The 25355-nt window shown below is 45.7% G+C and overlaps 1 protein-coding gene across 2 annotated transcripts; it reads left to right on the top strand.

The window, feature by feature from the left end:
* Positions 1-4510: 4510 nt before the first annotated feature.
* On the top strand, positions 4511-23783 carry FOXJ2 (forkhead box J2). Of its 2 annotated transcripts, none has more exons than XM_034645116.1 (11): positions 4511-4741; positions 11686-12032; positions 13350-13424; positions 14220-14288; positions 14462-14602; positions 15036-15234; positions 17561-17956; positions 18360-18461; positions 19023-19232; positions 19808-19906; positions 21036-23783. In XM_034645116.1, exons 2-11 carry the CDS (start codon positions 11700-11702, stop codon positions 21122-21124), a joined length of 1713 nt encoding a protein of 570 aa, XP_034501007.1. In that variant the 5' UTR covers positions 4511-4741; positions 11686-11699; the 3' UTR covers positions 21125-23783. The 2 variants fall into 2 exon arrangements, with proteins under 2 accessions (XP_034501007.1, XP_019665388.2); XM_019809829.2 differs by lacking the exon at positions 4511-4741 and adding an exon at positions 4791-5901.
* Positions 23784-25355: the final 1572 nt, after the last annotated feature.

Raw genomic sequence — 25355 nt, 5'->3', positions numbered from 1 at the left:
ATCCTGAATCCTCCGGTAAGGAACCCAACCCAATAGCCGGTGCTTTACACGTTCCTCTCGTGCGGGTAGAGTAGGGGCAGGGCAGACCCTGCGGCCTCGGGCGCCAATCTTTCCATTCAGTGCGTCTCTCCTCCCTTCCCCACGTTCCCGGGTCGGAGCTGACACGGGAGTGGGAGGAGCTGAGTGTCTGCCCTGCTGGGGGGAGAGGCTAAAGCTTCTTAAGGTGGAACGGAGCTGTTGGGAGGCTGGGCCTCAAAACAACTGGGATGTGACGTCCTCCAGCCTTCCAACCTCGTTTCTCAGTTTTTCATCTCTAGTCCCCTAACCTTAGTTCTAGGCTTAGTTTTAGGGAGAACAAATAGGTTAGGTAGAGGATATAAAGTTAGAGTAGAAAACTTAATAAAGGTATGGAAAGGAAGTACGTACCATGGAATTTTTCCTTTATGATTTAATCTCCGCTGTGTTCTATTCTGTTATTCCGAGATTACCCTTTAAAGTAGCAGCTGGAATTTCTTCTGATGGGCAAACATGAGCTCAAATTTTGTCTAATAAATATTTCCAAATGAGTCATTTGTATGTTCATTTATTCCCTACTCACTAGATCTGACTGCAGCCGTGAAAGGAAGCAAAAATCCTGTGCTCAGTGGCTGTGGGTTACTTCCTACACCTTTTACCAGTAAATCCTCTGGAAAACTGGAAGAGTGGAGGTGGTATGTTGCACAGCCTTGCAGTCTTGGCTCTAGTTAAATCTTCTCATTTGTAAAATGGGGTAATAATACCTACTTCCTAGGTTTAGTGTCAGTACTAAAAGACATAGCGTTAATGAAAATATTGTAATCTGAAAAGTAAGCAAACAGAGATAATACAGTATTATAAATACAAAGTATATAATAATAGTGAATACTTACATAATCCTTACTATCTTCTAGTATTTTTTTAAACAGTACTTAAAAAAAAAATTTTTTTTTAAGTAAACTCTATCCCTAACATGGGGCTTTAACTCAGGACCCCAAGATCAAGAGTCCCATGCTCTACTGACTGAGACAGACAGGCGCCCCTTAAAAAACTATTTTGTAAAATTTCAAACAAATACAAATGTAAAGAGAATAGTATTTTATTATTTATTTTTAAAAGATTTTACTTTTAAGCACCTCTACACCCAAGGTGGGGCTTGAACTCATCACCCGGAGATCAAGAGTCATATGCTTCAGGCTCAGCCACGCGCCCTGAGAATAGTATTTAAAAAAAAAAAAAAGTTGTAATAAGCAACACTTGGTCAATCTTTTATCACCTGTACCTCTTTCTCCCATCACTTGATATCTTGAAGGAAATTTTGGGCATTTCATAATTAAATACTGCAGTATGCACTTTTAAAAGATAAAGATCCTTAAATAACACACAGTACCATTAACACATCTAATATAACAATAATTCTTTGATATCACCAGAGTCAAGATTGAAATTTTACTGACTGCTTCATAATATCTTTTCCAGTTGCTTTGTTCACATCAGGACCCCCCCCCTCCCAAATGTCCACATACTGTATTTGATGGATATGTCTCTTGGTCCATATACATTGCATTTGCTTGGTATGATTTTTAAGCCTCTTTCAGGCTTCAGGTTTTTCTTCTCTGTACTTATCTAAATGCATTACATGCATGAAGTCACATAGTCTCTCCAAACACTGTGAAGCAGATCCTATTATTATCCCCATTTTACTGATAAGGAAATAGAACAGTTACAGGATTTAAGTACTCACAGTTACTGAGCACCAAAGCTGGGATTTGGATACACAAATCATATTCATTGTGTTATATAATACATAAGTCTTTAATACATGTTTCTAAAATGGTATTGTGACATATTAGTCACCAATAGTATGAGGAAGCATTTTGCTCAAGGTAGACTCACACTCGTGAATTATGTAATATGTTCTATTTCAGGAAAGGGTGAATCCTTACATTTTGGTTTCTTGCATGTTTCAGTGTAGTGACTCTCTCTCTCTAGATATATATGTTTCTTTTTTTTTTTTTAAAGATTTTATTTATTTATTCATTCGACAGAGATAGAGACAGCCAGCGAGAGAGGGAACACAAGCCAGGGGGAGTGGGAGAGGAAGAAGCAGGCTCATAGCGGAAGAGCCTGATGTGGGGCTCGATCCCAGAACGTCGGAATCACGCCCTGAGCCAAAGGCAGACACCCAACCGCTGTGCCACCCAGGCGCCCCTAGATATATATGTTTCTGAGCTCTACACCCAACGTGGGACTCAAACTCATGACCTCAAGATCAAGAGTGGCATGTTTTACTACTGAGCCACTCAGGTGCCTCTCAGTGACTGTATTTTTATTCTGCTCCATATCACCCTTCTTAATGCAAAGTATACAGAGAATGAATGCAAGTGCTTCCCCCGTCTTAAGGCAAAAACAGAACAAATGGAGGCTTATTTATCAGTTTTTTTTCTTTTAATTTAAAAGTTACATAAGCAAAACCCATATGAACACTAATTATAGATATAGTAGAAAATGAGGTAAATTAAATTACCTTCAAGCTCACATCTTTGGTGTATATCCACGTGTGTGTGTGTATACTCAAATATGTAAATACACATAAGTATATATTTTTAAAAAGCAATTACATGATTATATTATACAAACTTTTTAAATATGATTTTCTCACTAGAATATATTCAGATATATGAAAAAAATTGGTCCTTTTAAAATAATGCATGCCTATTGCAGAATATCTAAATGGTAAAGAAGGAGAAAATCTGGAATGCCTGGCTGGCTCAGTCGGTTAAGCATCTGCCTTTGGCTCAGGTCGTGACCCCAGGTCCTGGGATGGAGTCCCACATTGGCCTCCTTGTTCAGCAGGAAGCCTGCTTCTCCCTCTGCCTGAGGCCCCCCCTACTTGTGCACACAATCTCTCTCTCACAAATAAATAAATAAAATCTTTAAAAAAAAATCAGCTATTATATAGACATACCATTATTTATTCAACAGTTATCCTATTATGGTTATTTAAGCAAATTTTCTCATTTTCTACAGTTACAAATAATGCAGCAAATATCTTGTATATATAAAATAGTTTATTGAGCTTTTAATTTTTCTAAATTTCCAGGAAAAGAGAGTCTAATCCTTCCCTAGCTTTCCCATTTTAAATACTACCTCTCTACCCCTGCCCCTCCAAATTCCACATACATAGAAAAATGTAGAAAATGACTGACAAATGAAACATATCAAAACATCTAACACATAGCAAGAAGCATTTGATACCAAATTACCTATGTGTGGGAGAACAAGTTAATATTTCAAAGAGGGGGAAAATACAGCTTTAAATCTGTATAGTGGAAAAGGCTCAATTGGGCTTCACTTTAAGGATTTTTTTCATATTTATATCACAAACAACCAATTGACCTTTCTGCCTTCTATTTATGTAGAGGAAATGCCATCTATTTTCTTTTTTTATTTGAATAGAGTGGACACACAATGTTACATTAGTTTCAGGTGTACAACTGTAGCGATTGCACAAGTTTATCCATTATGCTGTGTTCATCACAAATGTAGCCACCATTTGTCCCCTTACATCCCTATTACAATAAGATTAAGGATGGTTTTTAATTCTGACAGTTCAAGACAATGGAATAGAAGTTAAGAGTTTGGTCTTTGGAGTTATTTGGGTTTGTGGGTTTAAGTCCTGACTTTGCTACTTACTAATCATGTGACCTTAGACACAGTCATAATTTCTAAGTCAGTTTTCTCATCTGTAAAATAGGTCTCGTAATAGTAGTACCTTGTGGGATTGCTAGAAGAATTAAATGTGATAACACATGCAGAGTTGTTAGCTCAAGCCTGGCACACTGTAAATATAATGTTAATTTTATCTATGCATAACTTAAAGTATCATACATTTAGCCAGAAGATAAAAGACTTTACTATCTAAATGTGAAATGTAGTCATCAAACTGTAATCTTGAATACAGTCTTTTTTTTTAAACAAATCAAATATTTCATGGATGATACTTTTTGCTTTCATATTATTTTATATGATAGAAAGTAGAATAGTTTGAGAAAATTTTAACAGGTCAGAGGATGAAATATATAAGAATTTCCAGAGGAATAATGTGACTGGAGGAGGAAAAGGAGAGGTGAGCTCCCTGGTGGCATTTTTCTGTCTCTGGAGGGGGGTTATTCCGGATGGGGCAGAGAATAACATTCTTTACCGTGTGACATTCAGGACAAGATATGTTACAAGATCGTCAAGTGAACTGAACGAGAAGTCGTGTTTTGCATCCTTTGTATACTGTACAGTTTAAAAAGTATTTTCACATTATCTCATGTGGTCCTTGCAACCGCCTTACGGGTAGTCAGGGCGAGTATCAAGGTCCCCTCCTCGCTAAGACTCGATAGAAAAGGGGCCGTGCACAAGTTTATAGAGTTTAGTCTAGAGTTTTCTCCGTTCCGTGCTCTTTTACCTCTTTACACATCCACTCCTTCAACAAGCATTTACAGATTAACTCCGTCCCAACGCCATACGCCTTTATACACTATCTCCGGGGAACGGGAAACCCATCAAAGACGTGCCGGAGAACACACCTCGGGTCTGTCGTGTATAGAACACCCCAGAACGCACGTGTGAAATTGCGGCTGACAGTGTCGGGCGTGAACCGGGGACCGTCCCGAGAGACAGCAGGGGGCTGCCGTCTCGCGCCGCCGGCGAGGCGCTCGCGGCCCAGCGGCTGGAGGTGAGCGAGCGGCGGCGCGTCCCCCGGCTGCGGTCGGCGCGTNCCGAGCCGAGCCCGAGCCCGAGCCGAGCCCTGACACTGTCCGTCCGCCTTCTGGCTCCCCGGGAGCCCGGACTGGCCGGAGCCCGAGAGGTGGCAGCGCCGGGGGCCTCACGCGCCGAAGGGAGCGGACCGGACGGGACGGGACTAGAGGAGGCGCTGCCGCCACAGTAGCCAGGGACGGGAGTCGGGAGCCGCGGCCTCCCGGACCCTGCTGCCCAGGCCAGCTCGGGGAGAGCGGGGAGTAGGAAAACCCCACCCTCGGGGGCACCCCCGGAGCGGAGGCGGGAGCGGGGACGGGAGCAGCCTCTCTCCCCGCTGGAGAGGAGACCCTTACCACTCGGGAGAGGGGAAGGAGAGACCCGTCTAGGGGAGAGTCTCTCCTAGAGGCGAGGAAAAACCCCCATCCTGGCCCGGGAATAGACCTCCAGAAGTAGAAAGGGGTGATCCTACTAAAGGAAGCAGGCAGAGCGAGACCGCCCCAGCGTGCCTCCACCCCTCCAAACGCACACTCTCAGCAGTTCAGGACTTCTGAGGCTAAGAGAAAGGGGGAAATGCCTGTGGAGTAGGCGCCCTCCATCCTATCCAGTACTCACAGGGGAGAGGAGTCCTTACATTCAGAAGCAGAGGACACTCCAGGGAAAGCAGAGGAGTAGCCTTTCAGCCTTTCAGGAGAGGGGAAGAACTCTCCTCTCAACTTCCTTGTACCTAGACAGTGGAACAGGGCAGAGCCCCTCCGCTCCGATCTCCAGCAGACAGAAAGAGCCCTCCACTCCCGAAAGATCCAGTTTGGGGGGGAGGGGGACTCCCCCAAGGGGGAGGAGACAACTCCTGGTTGGGAGAGGCTCCTCCCCTCCTCCCCAGGGTTACAGGCAGGGTGTGGGGGGTGTGCCACCTTCCCCAGGTAGGACCTCCTTCTCCTCCTCCCCCACCTCCCCCTCCCTCCGCTCCTCATCCTCAGGGGACCCAGTTCCCCACCCCAGCTTGGGATGCTCAGCCAAGTACAGGAAGAGCCACTGAGGATGAGACTGTTCATCTGCCTTTGAAGAGGGGAGTCCCTCCAACCCCAAACTCCAGTACCAGGTGGTTCCCTCCCTTTGCTGGGGGAACCTTGGAGACAGGTTAGTGCTTTCTTTCACCTTCTCTGTCCTCTTTAGGTACTAGTGGGTGTAGGGGCTGAGATGGTGGCCCTTGGGTGTCATCACTGGGAAAGGTAGAGTAATAACTCAGAGAATCCTCCGCGGAATGTGTTCTGAGGAAGCTCCTGGATTCAAACTTACCTCTTGCTGCAGAGGCTCTGAGAAATGGGTTTCTTAGTGTTTGGGGACTAGATGGATGGGATTCATCTGAGGTCCCTAGGGACATGTATGTTTTCATGCTGAGGGCAAAGGAATATCAGCAAACGCCTGCATTTTCAGAACTCCATCCATACTGTGTAATGATGAGGGACACATCCCAACCAGACTCCCATAGCTCTCTCCGTTCTTGGGCTTTTTTACCTCACTAAAGTCATCGTGGCATTTCGTGGCCTAGACTTGTCTAGGGCCTCCACTGATACTACCTTTTCTTACCTTGTAAGCCTACGTCAGCTTAGTATCCGCCAGAGCTGTTCTCTCCAACCCACTGTGATGACTGTCACTCACCCTTCCTCAGACACCAGGAGGCCTCCTCTCGTGGCACACCCATTCCTGGATGGAAGCATGCCTCTATCAATAAAATCCAAAGGGAAAATAGAAATCCCACCTGTCCCAAGGCAAGGAGAAAGGCTGTAGGGGAACGCTAACTCCTGCGTTGAAGTGCTTCCCTAAGGCTGGCCCTGTACCACTGCCCTCGTGCCCTACACAGCTCCTGTCCACAGCGCCTGTCCTCCACTGACAGTTCCTCGGGGAAAAAGCAGATCCTGGGTAGGAAGAGAGGGGTGTTGTTGCTCAGCCTCCTTCCAGTCTTCCGTTGAAACGAGTTGACCCCCTGGGAGATTTGACCTATGATGAATTTTCTTTCAGAAAAGCACCTAATAGTGTCATCTCTTCCCTTCCCGTGTCTTGTTCTGTGTCTCTGGAATCTTGTATTTAAGTTTTCTTTCATGAGATACGGAGCAGGAATCATCAAAGCCCAGGATCTTCAGAAAAGGCAGGAAAAAGGTGCCAGGAAATCCTTCTGGTGGAGGCCGGGCTGTATGTGTTTAGCAGTGTGTCTTTCCACCTGGGATCACTAGCTGGTGCCGGCTTTCCTGCCTTGCCGTTAGTACATTCCTCATCTGTGTGCACCTTACAGCAAAACCAAGTGGGAGGCTTCAGCTTACGTGGGTTTTTAGGTTTCCTTCTTCTTTCTCTGTCTGGGCCATGGTGGGCTGCCTGAGTCCCTACGTACGTCTGCTTGGTCCTGGAAATTACCTGTTAGTGGTAGTATTTGAGTCCGGGTTATAACCCAGGTCTGCACAGCTGTGCTAGAGAGCGGTGTCCATATGTTTCTTAATTCAGGTGAATGTGGCTCTGTCTCTGTTTTGAGTGGGTATGTATGAAGAGACAGTTACATACGTGCTTTTCAGACTTAGCCTCCAATTACCCAGAATCTGGTTAGGCCTCTAGAAGCAGGTGCCCCTGTGCGAGGACCTGGAAAGGGTGCTGGTGAGGCTGCCCTGCTGGGAGGAAGGGTTTGGCCTGACCTGGCCAGTGGGAACCCTCAGGAATGGCTGCACGAAAGTCATTTCTTGTGGCAGGGCAGCTCAGTGTCAGGCTGGGGCCACTTCTAGAACTAGTAAGAGAGTTTCATTTCTGGTATCTCTGGTCTCAAAAGCATGACGATCCTTGGCTTTTACCTCTAGAACTCCCTCCCCCACTTTGTGAAAAGAACCGACTCCGGTGTAATAGCAATGCATTTCTCCCGAAGTGCTTTCCCAGATGCCGGAATGCAACTTGTTTGAGTGGCTCAGAGTGAGCTGTACCACAACAGCTCCAGGTGGACCCTTACCACACGTCCCCTGCTGGGATGGAGTTTCCCTAATTCTCCTCGCCTCTGCGGAATCCGCTAGAAGCAGAAGGCTCTTGGGTTGGATTAACTATGCTTTAAAGAGTGCTGTTTTCCAGATTATGTCTTATGACCAGATCTGGCCCCGGTTAAAAATTAGAGATGATATCCCCTCATTCCTTCATCTTTGGCATCTGCTTGGTCCTGGCATTGGTCAGTAGTGGGGTGACACTATCCCCAAAGTTAAAGTTGGAGATGCTGACATCCCGAGAGCTATTGCAAACTCAGTGCGGGTTTTGTAATGTAAACCATTGCAGGCTTGCTATTTCCAGTCTTACCTCAATGGTCTGCTTTCTCATTTCTAACACTCTCTGTTTTTTCCCCATTCAAAAATAATAATAGCTACACTTACCTAACACTTCCTAAACACCTTAAAAATGTTAACTCGAGGCAATCCTCACAACAACCCTGTGCAGGTACAGTTATCATCTCTATTTTATAGATGAAGAAACTACAACACAGAGAGGTTAAGTAACTTGCCCGAGCTTGCACAGCCAGTAAGTAGTGGAGCCAGGATTGAAACCCAGGCAGCCTGACTGGTAATTGGTAATGTGGTCAACTTAACCACTACTCTAGTAGTGTTGGCATTCTGTCCAGAGCAGGAAGTTATCACTCCTTCGTACCTGACCTTTCCACCATCCAGAGAGCGATTCCTGGCCTTTCAGATAAAGTGGGAAGAAAACTGTGCCTGTTGTTTTGACTCTTAACACGTCTCATCCAGGATCAGTCTTCCACTCCAACAGAATATCTTTCTGTTTTTCTCTGCCTTTCTCCCAGTACTGTAGTCTTCATTAGACGTCCTGTGGATGTGACGGAGCCTGCCCTTTGGCTGCCTTTCCCAGTTTCTGTGGGTATTTCCTTTCAGTCTTCCAGCACGCAGAGAAGAATGTGGCCTGACTCAGGTTCTGCCCAAGCCCAGTGGCACGAGGCCCACCTGGAGAGAGAGGTCTGGGTAACTAGGTTGGTTGGACTGAGAAATGGAAGTACCTCTTGTTTGCCTTTCTAATAATAGCCCTGAACATTAGCCTCGTGCCATTATTTTGGGGAGCATGGAATGTGTGGCAGCCACGAGCTCATTAAGCTTCATTCACTTCCCTCCAGGGATGAAGCTTTGGCAGTGTTTATGACTTCATCCCTTTTATTGAAGGGGGAAACTGAGGCATCAAGACTTCAGGGAGCAGGGGGTGGTTAGGGACATTTAGTGAGTCAGTGTCAAGGTTGGGAATAGAACTGAGGGACCTCATCTCTGAGGTTCTATGCACTGGACTGCCCTTCAAGAATGGGGAAGTGATGGGGGTGAGGAAGTGGGATGGGTAAAGGGAGAATGGTGCCAAAAGATCAGAAGGACCTTCTGCTGCAAGCGTCTTGTAGCTGGTAAGATTAGGATATATTTTCAGTGCTGGGCGGTATCTGGAGGGCTGACCGGGAGGGTGCTGGAGAAAGGTTACCTCTCCTAACCTGGTGCTGGGGTAAGGATAGGGAAGAGCATAGAACAGCTAGCAAAGGCTGAGAGTGCTTCCCTTTCCGGAATTCACAGAGATTGGCATGTGCCAGATGGGTTCTGTAAACCACTTGAAATCTACTCTTATGTCCCTGTCCAGTGTTGGGAGACTTTCAAATGAAGTGTCCACGGAAGGCTTCTGTGTTCTTAAGATGACGTTTCCTGGGGATCTTTAGCAGGAGATACTGGGAATTCTTTATAGACCTTCCCTTCTGGGGAGGACCCAGGAGAACCCTGGTCACTGAGAACCTGCTTATTGTCACGTTACTGTTCAGCGGGGATAACCCAGCTATAGGACCAATTATTGCCCAGAGCGCACTGCTTTACCCCAGGTGCTGTGGCATTTTTATTTAGTAATGCGCTAGGAGGTCTGAGGCTTCCCGGAAAGATTAAATGTCCCTATTAGCTTCCAAGTTTCCATGATTTTAAGGCAAGATGGTGGTGGTGGGCTGTAAAGGAGGGTGGTGGGAAGAGAAGCTAAGGATAAAGGGGGAAACCCCTTCACGATGCTATTTATAAACATACCTTTTCCCCCCCTTTCTCCTGTCAAGCAATTCTTGGGTTTCAGTTGGGTCTCATGCTGCGCAGGCCCCTGAGGCACTAAGGTGTTTCCTTCAGCCTTGGAGAGTGGGTGTGTTGCCGGTGAGGAGCACGGTGCAGGGTACATGTGTGTACATGCAAAGATTGTGTGGGTGGGGACTTTGGGGGAGAGGCACATGAGTGAGAACACTGACCCTTAGGAGAAAGGGTAAATCTCAAGGGAAGGAGGGTCCCCGCTACGGGTGACAGGGTGAGCTGACAGCCTGCAAGATGTGTTGAAGTCAGGAGAGAGGAGTAGGCAGTCATATCTGGGATTCCCCTTTAAATGCAAAGTATGTGGATTCGTGTCTAGTTGAATCCATAATGCTTGTGCATATTATCTGGGTGCGGATTTAGAAATCACATAGGCCATGTGTTTCCGTCCAGGATTCTGAATTCTGAGGCATGTGAACCCTGGCTCCTCCCGAGAAATGCCCTGGTGGGACCGTCAGCAGGGATAGGAGAAGGAGATACTGGCTGGACGCCCCCGGCTGTGCAGGCACAAACCTGCCAGGCAGCAAGTGCTTAGGGGGTTGCTGGCATGGGCTCTCAGCGAGCGCCAAATGGCTACCAAGCGCTTGCTGCCAGCCTTTCTAGATCCTGCAATAACAGACAGCAGCTGGCGTTCTTCACCTTCCCCCACCAAGACGTCACTCTGGCTACACCTCTCTGCCAGCAAGAGCGCCCAGGCTGTGTGGGTGGCAGCAGGGTGTGCAAACATCAGGCGTGGGCGGTTTGGCAGCGCCAGGAGTTTGCATGGAGGGGCAGCAAGCGTGTGTGCCTGGCTGGGAAGGGAGGAGAGAGGAGGAGGCGGGAGAAGGGGAGCCAGCTCTTAGCCCCAGAGTGGCTATTTTTAGCCAGGCTATCTGATTGTTACCGGTGTGCACACAGCTGGGTGTCTCCCCCGGGCTCAGTGAAACCCCAGCAGGCTGAGAGGTGGGAGGTCCTTGCGGATGGCTTCTTCCTGGTGTTGGTGGCTGTGGGAGGGAGCTTGCCAGGGGTAGCTTTAAAGGTGTGAGGGCAGCTGTACTCAGGATCTGTTACCTCTGTGTGTGACTTTGTGCCCTGCTGGTAAGGTACATCGTATATCTCATTGTGATCTCTGGGTCCGGGGGCCACTGTTAATGTGTGTGTGCTTCTGTCCTTTGCTGGTTGTCATATGTATGCTTGGGATGAATCTCATATGCCTCGCGTGCACATCTATGGGATAAAAAGGGTGAGTGCTCAAATACATGTAGTATGAAACATCTGTAAAAGTGTTGGTGTGTGCTTTTGTTGGTGTCTATTTGTGTTTACTCAGACTTTTTCATTCCACGTTCACTTGTGCTGTCTATCTGTGGATATTGTGTGTACATAAAACAAGCATCACATAATTGGAGAGTAGACTTTGGCTGATTTTACGTGGTATAGTAAGTTTTAAAAAAAACTATATAGTTTAAAATATTATGTTATAGGGCTTTAAGTAAGGAGGATTGAGGGAGTAGCTCAATTGGGTGGGGGGTTTGACTTCTCTTTTAGTCCTGAATGAAGGGGGAGTCCTGTTGGCTATGTTCTACATTAAGATGTAAGACTGGTAAGTACTAGTCTGTCATCTGGTAGGTGATTGGTGATATATTGTTTGGGCGCTTTGGGAACCCTTGGTTGAGGGCTATCCTGTGACAGTCTCCCATGGGAGTTATAATGGGAAGAAACTCTACTTCCTTTAAAGCACTAAGATTTGAATATTATTTGCCACTAGTAACCAGCTATAACACTCATCTATTCTATTTTCCTCTCCCCTTTGTTCTCTTCTCTCCAGAATCCAGAAGTACCATGGCTTCTGACCTAGAGAGTAGCCTCACCTCCATAGACTGGCTCCCCCAGCTGACCCTTCGAGCCACCATTGAGAAGCTTGGGAGTGCCTCTCAGGCTGGGCCTCCTGGTGGCAGCCGCAAGTGTCCCCCAGGCTCACCCACAGATCCAAATGCCACCCTGAGCAAAGACGAGGCAGCAGTGCACCAGGATGGCAAGCCACGATACAGCTATGCCACCCTTATCACCTATGCCATCAACTCCTCTCCGGCCAAGAAGATGACCCTCAGTGAGATTTACCGCTGGATCTGTGATAACTTCCCCTATTACAAGAATGCGGGCATTGGTTGGAAGGTGGGATGGCTTCTGTCACCTGCAATTATTTTTAGCCTTTGACAGCCTTTATCCCTACTTTTGTTTCTTCCTATAACCCGGTCCAGTTCACTCTGACCTGTTTTAGAGATGTGTGAACTTAAAAATCTTATATCTCCCATCCCCTACTCTTTTTCAGAGTTGAACAACTTTCATAAGGTATATCAGGGAAACTCCAGTGATATCGAGCCACTAAGTGTAGTTATGAGGATGGCAGGATGCTGTTGTTCATCATACCCTCTTACCTTCCGAGTCCTCAAAAAGGAGATTCATTCATTTCACAAATACTTATTGCCACTCTACTATGTTCAAGTCACTGTGCAAGGCATGGCATTGCTTCTTCCTACCTAGAGGTAGGAGTCTCAGCAGATTTCCAAAGCTTCTGGCACATAGTCCTCATCTTTTGAAAAACTGTATACCAATAATAATAATAAGAACAACACCACCAAAAACAATAATAATAATAAGGTCCTTCACCAACAGCTCATCCACCAAGCAAGTAGTAAGAGGATAAGTTGTTTGGCAATAAAGGAAGAAGGAAACTCCTCTTCCAAGCAAAGAAGGAAGACTGATGTTCTCCATCTTTTGGAGCAACAGCTCATTTGCCAGTTGTTGAGTAGGAGTGGGGATCTGATGTAGTTCTTTTGCTCTGTAAATCACCAGTTGACATACAAACCAGATGATGAGCTGGAGGCTACTGGAAGCATTCAGCTTTTCCTTCATGAATATGTCCCTGCTAACTACCACCACCCCCACCCTCATCCAGCACACATATGCAACATTATTTCCTTCCTCCAGATGTAGCATTCCAGTGGGCTGTTGAGAAGACGAAGGTGAACTTGTGCCTTTGTTTTGCTCCTAATTTATCTTTTGTTTTTATTTATATAAACAGTCTTAAAGTATTATTCTTTTATGGGAGATTAGAATGAATTAAGAAACCGGGCAGATGTGATTTTGAGGTATTTATATGCCTGTTGTCAGTTGGGTGGAAAGATTGAAAAACTATATAACCAGAAAGATTATATAGATATATATACATATATATATATATACCAGAAACACCTGGTAGTCAAATTTATAGGCATTACCTCCCACTGATTTAATTTCTGCATTTTCTGATCTCAGCGCTCTTGCTAGCTGCTAGGGAAGTTCCTCTGTCAGTACAGTTAAGAGGTGCTAAGTTTGTCTGGTACTTGAACTTTACTGTATGTTATGTCCTTTCGTGTCCCTCTGTGCCCTATTAGAAATTTTGCTGCTTTACATAATGCTGAAAGCTAACTTGCTTCTCTGCTTCCCTAGAATTCAATTCGGCACAACCTTTCTCTCAACAAGTGTTTCCGGAAGGTGCCCAGACCTCGGGATGACCCTGGGAAGGTGAGACACTCCTGTAAGCACTGAAAGGAGGGGCAGGAAGGAGAGAGGAGTAGTTGACAGCCTAGAGTCCTGTGGCTGTTTTAATTACCCAGAAGAGGAAATCATGTTAATTAGAGAAGCAGCTTTATTTTTCCTCAAAGGAAGAGCTTGGCCATCCTGCCTGTGGGCCCCCACTAGCATGAGTGACTAAGAAAGATTGTGAAATCTTTTTTTTAAATAGAATTATTTATGGTAAAGTTGACTTTCATGCCCCCTTTCTTATGTGTGGCACTCTTTCTAGATGTGAAAGGCAGGCTAAATAATCTTTGCGGGAACTTTTCTATACAAAAATCCCATGACTTTTATCTTCGAAAGGGAAAAGAGATAAATCAATTTCTTCATTCGATAGACGTGGATGCTGGAGTTCAGGAGAGCCTTGCCTCAGATCACACGGAAGGGGAGGGTTGTGTCTGGCCATTTCCAGCTCTTTGAACTAGATACCAGAACAGTCGAGGCCTGTATTTGGACCACAGGTCATACCTCTGACATACTCATTGAACTTTTAGGACAAATTTACTCCTCAAAAATAGCCAGTCCCCTCAGGATTCTGTGTGATTCTCCAATTATCTTTCTTAATGTAACTTTTTTTCTTTTTCTTTTTTCTTTCTTTCTTTTTTCTTTTATTCTTTTCTTTTCTTTCTTTCTTTCTTTCTTTTTTTTTTTTTGTGAAAATCCTCCCAGATACCTACTTTTCCAAAGGTGGGAATTTCCATATATAATGATTTTGTTTTCTATGGGGATGGGTTTTCCTTCCAGGGCTCTTATTGGACAATCGACACCTGCCCTGACATCTCCCGAAAGAGAAGACACCCTCCAGATGACGATGTAAGTCCCCAGCTCATGGGGATGTGCTATTTCTGAGCTGGCCTCTCGGTCCACATCCTGTCCTGTAGTTTTGGTCCTTTCCTGTGTTTGGGGCAAAGGATGAGGTGAAACCATGGGTCTTGGGAGGATGTTTGGTTTCTGCTTCTAGATTTCTGTTCTTTTATAACCCTCAGCTATCCCAAGACTCACCAGAACAGGAGGCAAGCAAGAGCCCACGGGGAGGCGTTCCAGGGAGTGGAGAAGCCTCACTGCCTTCCGAGGGGAATCCTCAGATGTCCCTTCAGAGCCCCACATCTATCACCAGCTACGGCCAGGTAAGAAGTAGAGGGGTCAGGGTGCACAGGGACGGACGGACGGGTGGTGTTTGAACAGGTTCATAGGTCTGCCAGTTCAAAATTCTGTATTGAGTATCTGTGATGTAGTAGGTGGACAAATTGGGAAAGAGGGGAAAGCAAAAGAGGGAAGTTGAGAGAGAGATGTAACAGAACTTTGAAAAAGATCGGGGGGAAGAAAAGTGGTGAGAAGAGAAGAAGGGGAGCCAAAAAGGTTATGAGAATGGAAGATGGACAGAGCCTGGGAAAAAGGCTTGCGGTACATCACGATAGGAATAAACGAAATAGGGGAGATGATGTTCATTCCCTGAAAAGTTAGGAGAGGATGAAGACAAGCCAGAGAGCTTGGTGACCATGAAAGGGCTGTTTTCCTGATTGAGCGCATGGATTGAGTCTCTCTTACTCCTTTTTGTAGGGCCCGGGATCTGTGGATGGTGGAGCAGTGGCAGCAGGGGCTCCAGGCCGAGAAAGTGCTGAGGGTCCTCCACCCCTGTATAACACCAACCATGACTTCAAGTTCTCCTACTCAGAGATCAATTTTCAGGATCTAAGCTGGTCCTTTCGCAACCTCTACAAATCCATGCTGGAGAAATCCTCTTCCTCCTCTCAGCATGGTAAGCCTGCAGCTGGGATGAGGGCTTGCACGTCCTTACACTCCTGAATGGGTGGTAACGTTCTCTTCTCTCCCTTCTGTCTTATTTTTCACACGAAGAGGGGCTGATCACTGGTCAGGGGAAGCATGTCAGAAACCAAAATTCTTTGGAGTCAAGCTCTTCTGGTTTAGTCCTAAAGGACAGCTGTTTCAAGAGGCAGGCTGGGTTATTAGCTTCAGAAAGTGAGTTGGAGGGATCCCCCTTCTAGAACTAAGGGCAGTGACTTGATGGCTGCAGGCAGGTCATTTAGAGGATGGCCACTAGGGGACAGCAGTGGTTTCCTTTCCCTAAGAATCCGTTTCATTGTGAGATAATTTAATTTTTTAATGTATTTATATTTATGTTTTTTTAAAAGATTTTATTTATTTATTTGACAGAGGCAGAGACAGCCAGCGAGAGAGGGAACACAAGCAGGGGGAGTGGGAGAGGAAGAAGGGCTCATAGCAGAGGAGCCTGATGTGGGGCTCGATCCCATAACGCCAGGATCACGCCCTGAGCCGAAGGCAGACGCTTAACCGCTGTGCCACCCAGGCACCCCCTATGTTGATTTTTTTAAAAAAGATTTATCTATTTGAGAGAGAGAGTGAGTGGGAGGGGGCAGAGAGGGAGGGGCAGAGGGAGAGAATCTTTAAAAACACTCCCCACCAAGCGCAGAGCCCACCTCGAGGCTCAGTCTCACCACCCTGAGATCGTGAGATCATGACCTGAGCTGAAATCAAGAGTTACATACTCAACCAACTAAGCCACCCAGACGCCCCATGTTGATTTTTATTAGGAAAAAATCTCAAACAGATGCAAAAATAGAGAAAATAGTATAATAAGCCCTCAGGTTTTCAACTTTCAAGACGGCCCAATTTTAACAGGTACCAACATTCTGTTCAGCTCATTTCATTTACCACCCAGCTTTTTTTTTTTTTAATTGGAGTAATTTAATGCAATTCCCAGACATGTCATCCCACCTGTAGATACTGCTTCAGTGTGCAGTCTTAATGATAAAGACTTGGTTATCCACTGCCATTATTATTCTTAACACAATTAGTAATACTTCCTTAACATCAGTTTATATTTTGTCCATACTCAAATTTCCTGAATTACCATGTGAGAGTAATTTAAAGTTCTTATTGGAAGGCTCCTTGAGAGATCATTTGGTCCAGCCCTCTGTGACTCCTCTGTTTCTGTTTTTAAAGAAATTAGAGGTGGGGGGCGACTTCGGGTGGGGCATCAGACCCTCTTATCCTGTGCAGTTGCCTTGTACAGGCCACAGGGGATGAAGGGGTTGATGAAAAATGATTAGAAGCCACCTTTTGGAAAATTTATATTAATTACCATGGGTTTCTTCTACGTCTTGGGGGATTTAGATCTGGAGTTCTGCTCTGAGATTGTAGCCTTTGCTTGAGGAACGAGTCCAAGTCAGATGATTGGTTGATCAGAAGTGGGGAGCAGGGAGGGGCTCTCAGAGACAAAGTGAAAAATTAGATTGAGTGAGGATTCAAGTGTTCACTCAAGTTTAATGGTGGCTGAAAGCCCCTGCCTAGGCTCAGTCTTTAGTTCTTCCCTGCCCAACGTGGGTGAGAAATTCATCCATCCTTACTGGACACCACACCCAACTCCATTTGTTGGTAGTGAATCCAGGAAGATGGTAACAGCAGAAGAGTGTAGACACAGTAAGCAAGAAGAGAGAGTAGGTGCCCAGTGGCTTTATTTTATTTGTAATTTACTTTTTAAACTTCCCCTGATATCTGACTGCTTTTGACGCTGTGATTACAGGCCTACCCCCAAATCCCTGAGGAATAGCATAAAAAGGGACATGCTGACCTTTTTTGCTAAACTTTTAGCAGCTGCCACACTGTCAGGACCCTCCATCTGTCTGTTGTATCTACAGAGGTGGGGGAGCTGTGGGGCGCAGAAGGAGCTGAGAGGATCCTTGCCTTCCCAGAACACCCTTACCCTTTGAAGTCTGGGGTTTCTGCCTGAGGCCTCCCATCTCCACCCCATGGAACTCCTGTTTAGTGAAAAATGCATTGGGGCGTCTGGGTGGCCCAGTCGGTTGAGCGTCTGACTCTTGGTTTCTGCTCAGGTCGTGATCTCAGGGTCATGGGATTGAGCCCCGCGTTGGGCTCCACGTTCGTTGGGGAGTCAGCTTGAGGATTGTTTCTGCCCCTCCCCCTGCTTGCAATGCGCGCGCTCTCTCTTTCTCAAATAAATAAATAATATTTCAAAAAAAAAAAAGAAGAAGAAAGGAAAATGCATTGCCCAATTCACTTGGCTGCTTCCTCCCACCCTGCAGGCTTCTCGTCTCTCCTGGGGGACATGCCGCCCTCCAACAACTACTACATGTACCAGCAGCCGCCACCGCCACCGCAGCAGCCGCCACCGCAGCCGCCACCCCAGCAGTCACAGCCGCAGCCGCAGCCGGCACCCGCCCAGGGCCCCCCTACTGTAGGGGCTGCTCCTCCACTGCACACCCCGAGCCCGGATGGTTGTACCCCGCCGGGGGGGAAGCAGGCTGGGGCCGAAGGCTATGGGCCTGCCTCCGTGATGGCCATGCACCCACCCCCGCTGCAGCACGGAGGCTACCACCCACATCAGCACCATCCCCACCCCCACCCTGCCCAGCAGCCGCCGCCGCAGCAGCCCCAGCAACAGGCGCAAGGCCAGGCTCCTATCAACAGTACTGGCTTTGGTGAGTAAGGAGGGCGCAGGGAGCTCCGAGGGGAGGGTGCGCTCTCCCTTGTTCCGATTGTGGCCTGGAGCCTGGAGGTGCTGTTGGTTAGGAAGTTAGCAGTGCGTCTCTAGCGTGGGCCCCGCAGCACAGCTCCTCTGAGAGAGGGGAAGTTGCTACTTAGAGCTCTGTTATAGAATTCTTGGACCACCTGCGATTGCTTTGCATATTCTCCTGCGGAGGAGCTAGGCTGTTTCTCCCTAAAGCATCGGTAGCTTTACCAGCCCTCAGTTTCCAGGGAGGGAGATTTTAAGATGATCCTGGTAATGTAATTGATACCCATGCACATAGTCAGTCCGCTATCAGTTGGCTGCTGGCTTACACTTCATTCTTTTTATTATTCACTCTCCCCACATCTTTGTAGCCTTTCCTCCTGACTGGTGCTCCAATATCGACTCCTTAAAGGAAAGCTTTAAGATGGTCAATCGGCTCAACTGGTCCAGCATTGAGCAGTCACAGTTCTCGGGTGAGTGATGAGAGGAGGATGGCCAGAGGGAAGAGGAGGACATTGTGAGTGGGAAGCCCAGTAGAAACCAGCACCAGAAGGGGATAGTTAAGTGAAGTTTGAAGGTGGAGGATTCCACTGTTTTCCCTCCATATTTCACAAGATGGATGATGCCAATGTTACTTTCAAATTAATTTTCATTAACTTTGCCTTAACTCACTCAAAATATGACCATGTTTTATCCTACCCTGTTCTGTCCTTGGAGTGGGAAGGCTTTCAGGAATCCAAAAACCTGGACCACTGTTTGGTAGTTTTGTCACCATTTACTGGCTAATTCACTCACTCCTTTTGAAATTTTGTTTTGTTTTTTTTTACCAGCAAGATGGAAATTGTAATAAGAATTTAATAAGGAACCAACAGAAGAAGAGTTTGAAAATGTAGAGCTCTAAGTGATGTCAGTTATTATTGGCAATGCATCTAGTCAGTGGTGTTGATTTGTGAAGTGGTGGGAGATGGGGGTAGATGCCATGGGGGCTTCAGGACCTCTGCAAAGGGCAGCATTTCTTTCTTCTCTGTTTGTAGAACTGATGGAGAGCCTGCGGCAGGCAGAGCAGAAGAACTGGAGCCTCGACCAGCATCACATTGCCAATCTGTGTGACTCTCTCAACCACTTCCTCACTCAGACCGGCCATGTGCCCCCCCCAGGGGGCTCCCACCGGCCACCAGCCTCTGCCCGTATTGCTGACTCCTGTGCCCTTACCAGTGGCAAACAAGAGCCAGCCATGAACCAAGGTAGGAACCAAGCAAGTTGTCAAGGAGGTTGGAGGCTCTGATGAAAAGAGAGCGTGGGGGGGGGGGAAGGGCAGAAGAGAATTGAGAAAAATCATCTGATGAGCAGTGACCCAGACTGAGCAGCAGGACGAGTTTGTCTGCGACGTTGACTGAACATCTAGTGTATCAGTAAAGTCCTACACGAAAAAACCGTAGGATTCCCTTTTCTACCTTAATTTGGGACATCAGAATTACTGATGAAAAGGGAGGAGAAAGTGCCCATTCCCAATGTGTGTCTCAGATGGGGTTGTGATTCTCTACAGTTACACGATCTTCAAACCAGTGAAATGAAGGAGATTCAATGATCATGTTTCTATATTTGTCATCCTTCGAATAGCCATGAGGTTTCACAATTCTAGTGACAATTAGGGTCCCTTCCTGCAGAAAGCCTTTATGCCTGCTGAAGCTACAGAACAGAGCAAGCAAGGGAGGAGACATTAAGGGGAGAAAGAGTACTTCTTTCCCCCTCTATATTGGGCCCCACTTCGTTGAGTATAATAAAGTACACTCAAGTAACTCTTATCTTGCTTTGGCAGTGAACTCTTATGTGCACCCGCAAGCCCCGCACCTCTACCCTGGCCCCTCACCAATGTACCCAATCCCCACCCAGGACTCAGCAGGATACAATCGCCCAGGTAAGAGCCGGGAAGCTTGTTTCTCCAACAACCCAACACTCTGTACCCTGACAAGCTGTTTTGCTTTCCTCTGGCTCTGAGCCTGCATTCTCTTCCCTTTTGCTTGTCCCTGCTGGGAGTGCGTGAGCCTTCATGATTCCTAAGGCTGGAGCGTGGACCCCTTGCTGGGGAGGTTTATGTCATGGGAGACTAAAGAAGACTGATTTACTTTGAGCATAACTTGTGGTGCAGTAAGAAAAGGAAGTAAAAGCAGGAGCGCCTGGGTGGCTTAGTCGGTTGAATGACTGACTTTGGCTCAGGTCATGATCTTGGGATCCTGGGGTCAAGCCCCACATTGGGCTCTGTGCTCAGCGGGGAGTCTGCTTCTCCCTCTCCCTCTGCCTCTTCCCCTGCTCGTGCTCTCTCTCTCCCCTCTGTCTCGAATGGATAAAATCTTTAAAAAAAAATGAGTAAAAACATGGAAACAGTCCAAAGATGTTGAACATTTATGTCCAGCTTTGAAATCTAGATGGAAGATGTGCTCAGGCAGATACAATGAACATGTTATACAGACATACCTGCTTTGTGCCCATGTCTGCTTTCATGTCAACCTGACTCCTATATCAGGGGTCTGGAACTGAACTACCTCTGATGGCGGAGCGGGGGTTGGAGGAAGACCCTAACTTGCCATAAATAGCATAAAATGAACAGATCATTTGCTTTTAAATACATTTTAGAAAAATCGCTGTTATTGTCCTGCCTAACCACAAGTGTTTTGAATTTTTTGGGTGAAATCAGCCCCTTTATCCATGTATTCCTTATCCATGTAATATATCTACAAATTTCTGTACTGTGATTTCATATAATAGTACGTTGTGTATGTTTTTTTCATTATTACATGGTCTTCGTAAGTATAATTCTTAGCGGCTGCATAGTGTGAAATTGCCATGCGACCTCTGTTTACTCTGGTTTTTTTCCTGAGACCCCACTGAAGTGGCAGCTAGCAACGAAAACAACTCTGGGTTGATAAGGACCATAGTTTCACCAGCCCTTCCTCACAGTAGTATTTGGGGCTGAGCACTGCCGATCTAGACTGATAGAATAACTTTCCATCCACTCTCCTTTTAATTTCTTTCTCTCTTCCTGACAGCACACCATATGGTCCCTCGGCCACCGGTTCCACCTCCTGGCACCAACGAAGAGATCCCTGATGACTTCGACTGGGACTTGATCACTTAGGGCATCGTGGAGCGTGGCCGTGAGCCCAAGGCTGGGCGGCGAAGTCTGGCAGTGGGGCAAGAGCAGCCCCAGCCCATCCCTTCCTCCTTGCTGTATATACTTAGATATCCTCTTTTGTTCTTGCTCTGTCAGAGAAGCCACCGCAAGATTCTGCCGAAGATAACCCCCTCTTTCCTGCCTCCTTCTTCCTCTTCCTTCTTGTTTTTTTTCCGAATTCTTTTATTATTATTCTTATTATGGTATTATTATTATTATTGTTATTATTATTATTGGTTATATGCTGTCCCCAGTCTACTATCCCTCATCCACGGACCGTGTCCACCCCTTGCTAATTTAAAATCATCTGGCCGGAAGGTGAGGCCTTGACAGCTACAGAGAATAGTTTCAAACTTTGATTTACCTTTCTCTTCGAGAAACTCTATGCTAATCTCACCTTTTGGCCCTCAGTTGTTTTCTGTTCCTGTCAGTTCAGTCCAGTACGAGAGAAGCCACATTCTCAAGTAAAAGGGATCTAAAACACTGCTTGGCAGCCATGAATTTGCAGGTTTTACTCAATGGTGCTAATTTTGTCCTCTGAGCTCTTCCTTGTCCCTTTATATCTTCAACCCTCACTTCTGCCGATCCTCACTCCCCATCTAGGGTAAGAGTGATGGTGGTGGTGCAGGAGGGTGACCATAAAATCCTAGGGGCATAAGAGGTCTGGGTTGGGTGGAGTCAAGTACTGTAGAGGGGCGATGGAATATAAAACAGTCAGTTTCTATAAGCTACTAGAAACTTCTACTGGCTTATTCCTAGCCCTTAGTCTATTGGAGATAGAGTTGGTCTTAGCCAGAACTCTGCTTCTGTGGTAGGGATGAGGACACCTATTCAGCATAGGTTCAGCTTTTAGGAGATGGTTTCAATTTAACCCTTTTGAATTTTTAAACATAATTTTCTCTGGAAATTCACTGTGGCTCATATTTGCATTTACAAATCATCCTTCAGTCCCCTTTTCCCATTCGGCAAATATTATTTCGTCCCCCTTCATTTGTTGGCTCAACTCTTCCTCCCCTTTCATCTTCTCCCCCCATTTTCTGGAACGCTCAAGAAAGAACAGTAAGCCATTATCACTCTTTTAGTTTCCTCATGTCCTAGGACAAGATGGGAACCTCTTTCCCACTGATCATAGCAGAACCAAACCTATAGCATTGGTGGTAGGAGGGTGGGGAAAGGGAAAAGGAGCTGGCATACATATGGGTAGGGAATATTTCAGTTATTTAATTATGTAGGCAAATGCTTCTCCCAGAATCCAGATCACTGGGGCTGAAGCTTTTGTCATTCAGCTTTCGAGGGGTGAAGGAAATTGGTAGTAAATAATCTAGAGAGGAGAGTTTATGAGGGCCAAGGGAGACCCCCCAGAAAAAGGTACAGGGACAACAACTCTCCTTTAATGAGGAGTGGCCATGAGTTACTGCTGCAAAGTGCTTGGTGCATGTTTAATGTTAATTGTTGAATATTAGTTACGAGAGGGAAGAACAATTTTACTTCTGTTTTTATTTCACCGAATGTTCACTTTCTGAAAGCTACAGGACAAAATGTAAGGAATGGACAGGGCCACTGTCTCCGTGATTTCTGCTTTTTGTTCATAGTCTTTTATTTACCCATGACTTCCAGGAGATCTAGCTTTCTGCTCTTTCCTTTTTCCCTCATCCACCCCTTCCTTTCTTTGTAAGGGGGTTATATATGAGAGTTTTTTGAAGAAGGCTGAAGCAAAGGGGCAAGAAAGGGCTGTTAACTAAAGAGCACTTTATTTCTGTGATGTTCTTTGTAAGAAATGGGGGTGTGAATGGCTTGAATCCCCCGTTGTTGGGCAGTCAGTGGGGTTGAAGTGTGACATAATATTTCCCATTGGGGAAAGGAGAATGTCTCTTAGAGGGTGGCAAAATGCCTTTGCCCTGTGTCCCTATTCTAGGCATCTCTTCCTGATTCCTGCCAGTCAAGGTGCCTCCTATACAACTTCCCATCTGTTCTCCCCAGGATTCCCCCTTTACAAATGATCACTTCTTTTTCTAAACCCCTTTTCTACTCAGATCCGCACAGGATTTGCGAGGGTAGACTAAATTGTACGTGTAAATGTCCCTTGTTCATAATTCTTCTGTGTCTTCTGAAAACTAGCCTCGCGAAGACTGGTGGGCAGCCGGAGCAACTGAAGTTTGGGGCTAGGGTTGGAGATTGGCCGTCAGGCCTCCTGGGATTTTAGTGCCCTTCCATTAAACTCAGCCTTGCTAAATGGCACAGGACAAAGCTGACCCTCTTTGGGCCTCAGTTTCCCCTCCCCTCCATGAAATGGAAAGAATACTACTTTTTCTTGTTGGTCCAGCACTGCTGGGCTTGAAGTACCGTCGTTGTCATATTGGGTGATGTGTGCAAAACTACAGGAGCTTGCTGCCTACAAGAGGAAATGAGGGAGAAATGGGAGGAGAGGGACAGATGGAGCAGTTTCGTGGTATAGATCCACTCATCCTTGCTTTCCTCTCTTCGACCCCCAGGTTTCTGGTTTGGTGAGTCCTTCGTACCACCCATAATGCTTTGCATTGGTGCAGGCTGGCAAGGGGGTGTATGATCTCACAAGTTGTTGTTGTTGTGTTTTGCATGCTTTCTTAATAAAAAAAAAAAGGAAGAAGAATGTTTATGGTTTTATCTTACTGGTGCTGGTCTCCCCTTTCTTTTTGCCAGGGTAGGAAGGCAGAAAAGGGGAAGCATTTGTCTTCCACTGGTCTTGTACCCCTTCCCTGCCTCCCACCCCTGGGTCCCATTAGTTGATCTTAAAATTGTTTTATAAGATTGCTGGGAAAGAAGAATTAAAAAACATGCGTTTTACATTGCCTTTTTTCCCCAATGCTATTAAGTATAGTGAACTGTTGGGAGAGGCAGTCACCCCTCGTAGCTTGGTGTGTGGACTAGACCACCTGGCCTGTGTTCTGGGATATTTCAAAGACTGGAGAGGCTACAATTTCGGGAGGAGTTGGATCTCCATCTGGGACTTCCTGTACATACGGGTACTTACCAGAATTTTTCATAAGAAATGAGGGAATTCCAATTGTAGAATTTTTTTCATAATACATTTCCCAGGGATGGAACTCTCAAAGAGAATCCAGAAATAACAACTATCGAGTCTTTAGAACCATGCCATTCACCCTAATACCCTGTACACTAAATGCAGGAGTTTGGGACTTACACCCAGGGTCTTGTGAGATATGCTGGGACTTCCAGGAGCCTAGCTAATCGCCATTATAGCAAGCCTCCAGCCGCCCACTACGAGATTAATTTGCTGTGTATGTAGAGATTATGATGTATTCTGAGTGTCAAACAATTAAGAGGATCCATGAATTTCAGTCTTGCAAGGAACCACAAGAAAGAAAGCATTTATTCATATCAAATATATAAGCGGATGACATTGGAAGGTGGCATTGTAAATCTTACACCACGTCAGACACTGTTACCTCACAATTGAAAGACTTCCCTTGATTTGCAATTTTTCTGCATAGTACCTTATAACTTACTTGTATTCTAGAGCCTAACCTCAATCACTGAACAAATAATAGTGCCTTGCAAGCCTAAAACATCTCATTTTCTCTTTTTTAAAGATTAAATAATTATATTCCGCTTAGGTGAGGCTATATTGTAGTACAAACCTGAGATTTCAGAAGTTCAACACAATAATGTTTATATATACAGACAAATGAGACGGTGAGAGAGTTAATAATGTTTTTTAAAAAAAATGAAAGAAGGATGGAAGGAAAGCTATATGTATGGTTGGAATCCATAGAATAGAAGAAAGTGTGTGGTTATGAGCAAATTGAAGTATGATGATTAATGAATATTAGGATGATGGATAAGCAAAAAAAATATGAATGTGGATAAAATTCATCTTTCAAGACAAGAAGTGATTTTATCATGTATATGAGAACTAGCTGCATAAGCACACGACTTGTCATGGTAAATATCAGAAGAGATGTCTAAAATTGTTGCAAGTGTTATTTCTGGGAGATGGGAGTGGGAGGAGGGATTGGTTGGGCAGAGAAGGGCAGGAAACTTCTTATATCTCATTATAAGCCTTGGGTTCTCTTTAAATTATGTGCATGTATTACTCTGGGAAAGATAAAGATTAATTTTAAAAACCCAGAGAGAAACCTGGTGAATGATACACACGTGTCACCATGCTTTACAAAGTTTGGTGGTATTCGTCGAG

The sequence above is a fragment of the Ailuropoda melanoleuca genome, chromosome 16, assembly GCF_002007445.2.
Source record: "Ailuropoda melanoleuca isolate Jingjing chromosome 16, ASM200744v2, whole genome shotgun sequence".
Lineage (NCBI taxonomy): Eukaryota > Metazoa > Chordata > Mammalia > Carnivora > Ursidae > Ailuropoda > Ailuropoda melanoleuca.
Note: the sequence above shows the minus strand (reverse complement) of the source record. Positions and strands in the feature narration are given on the sequence as shown.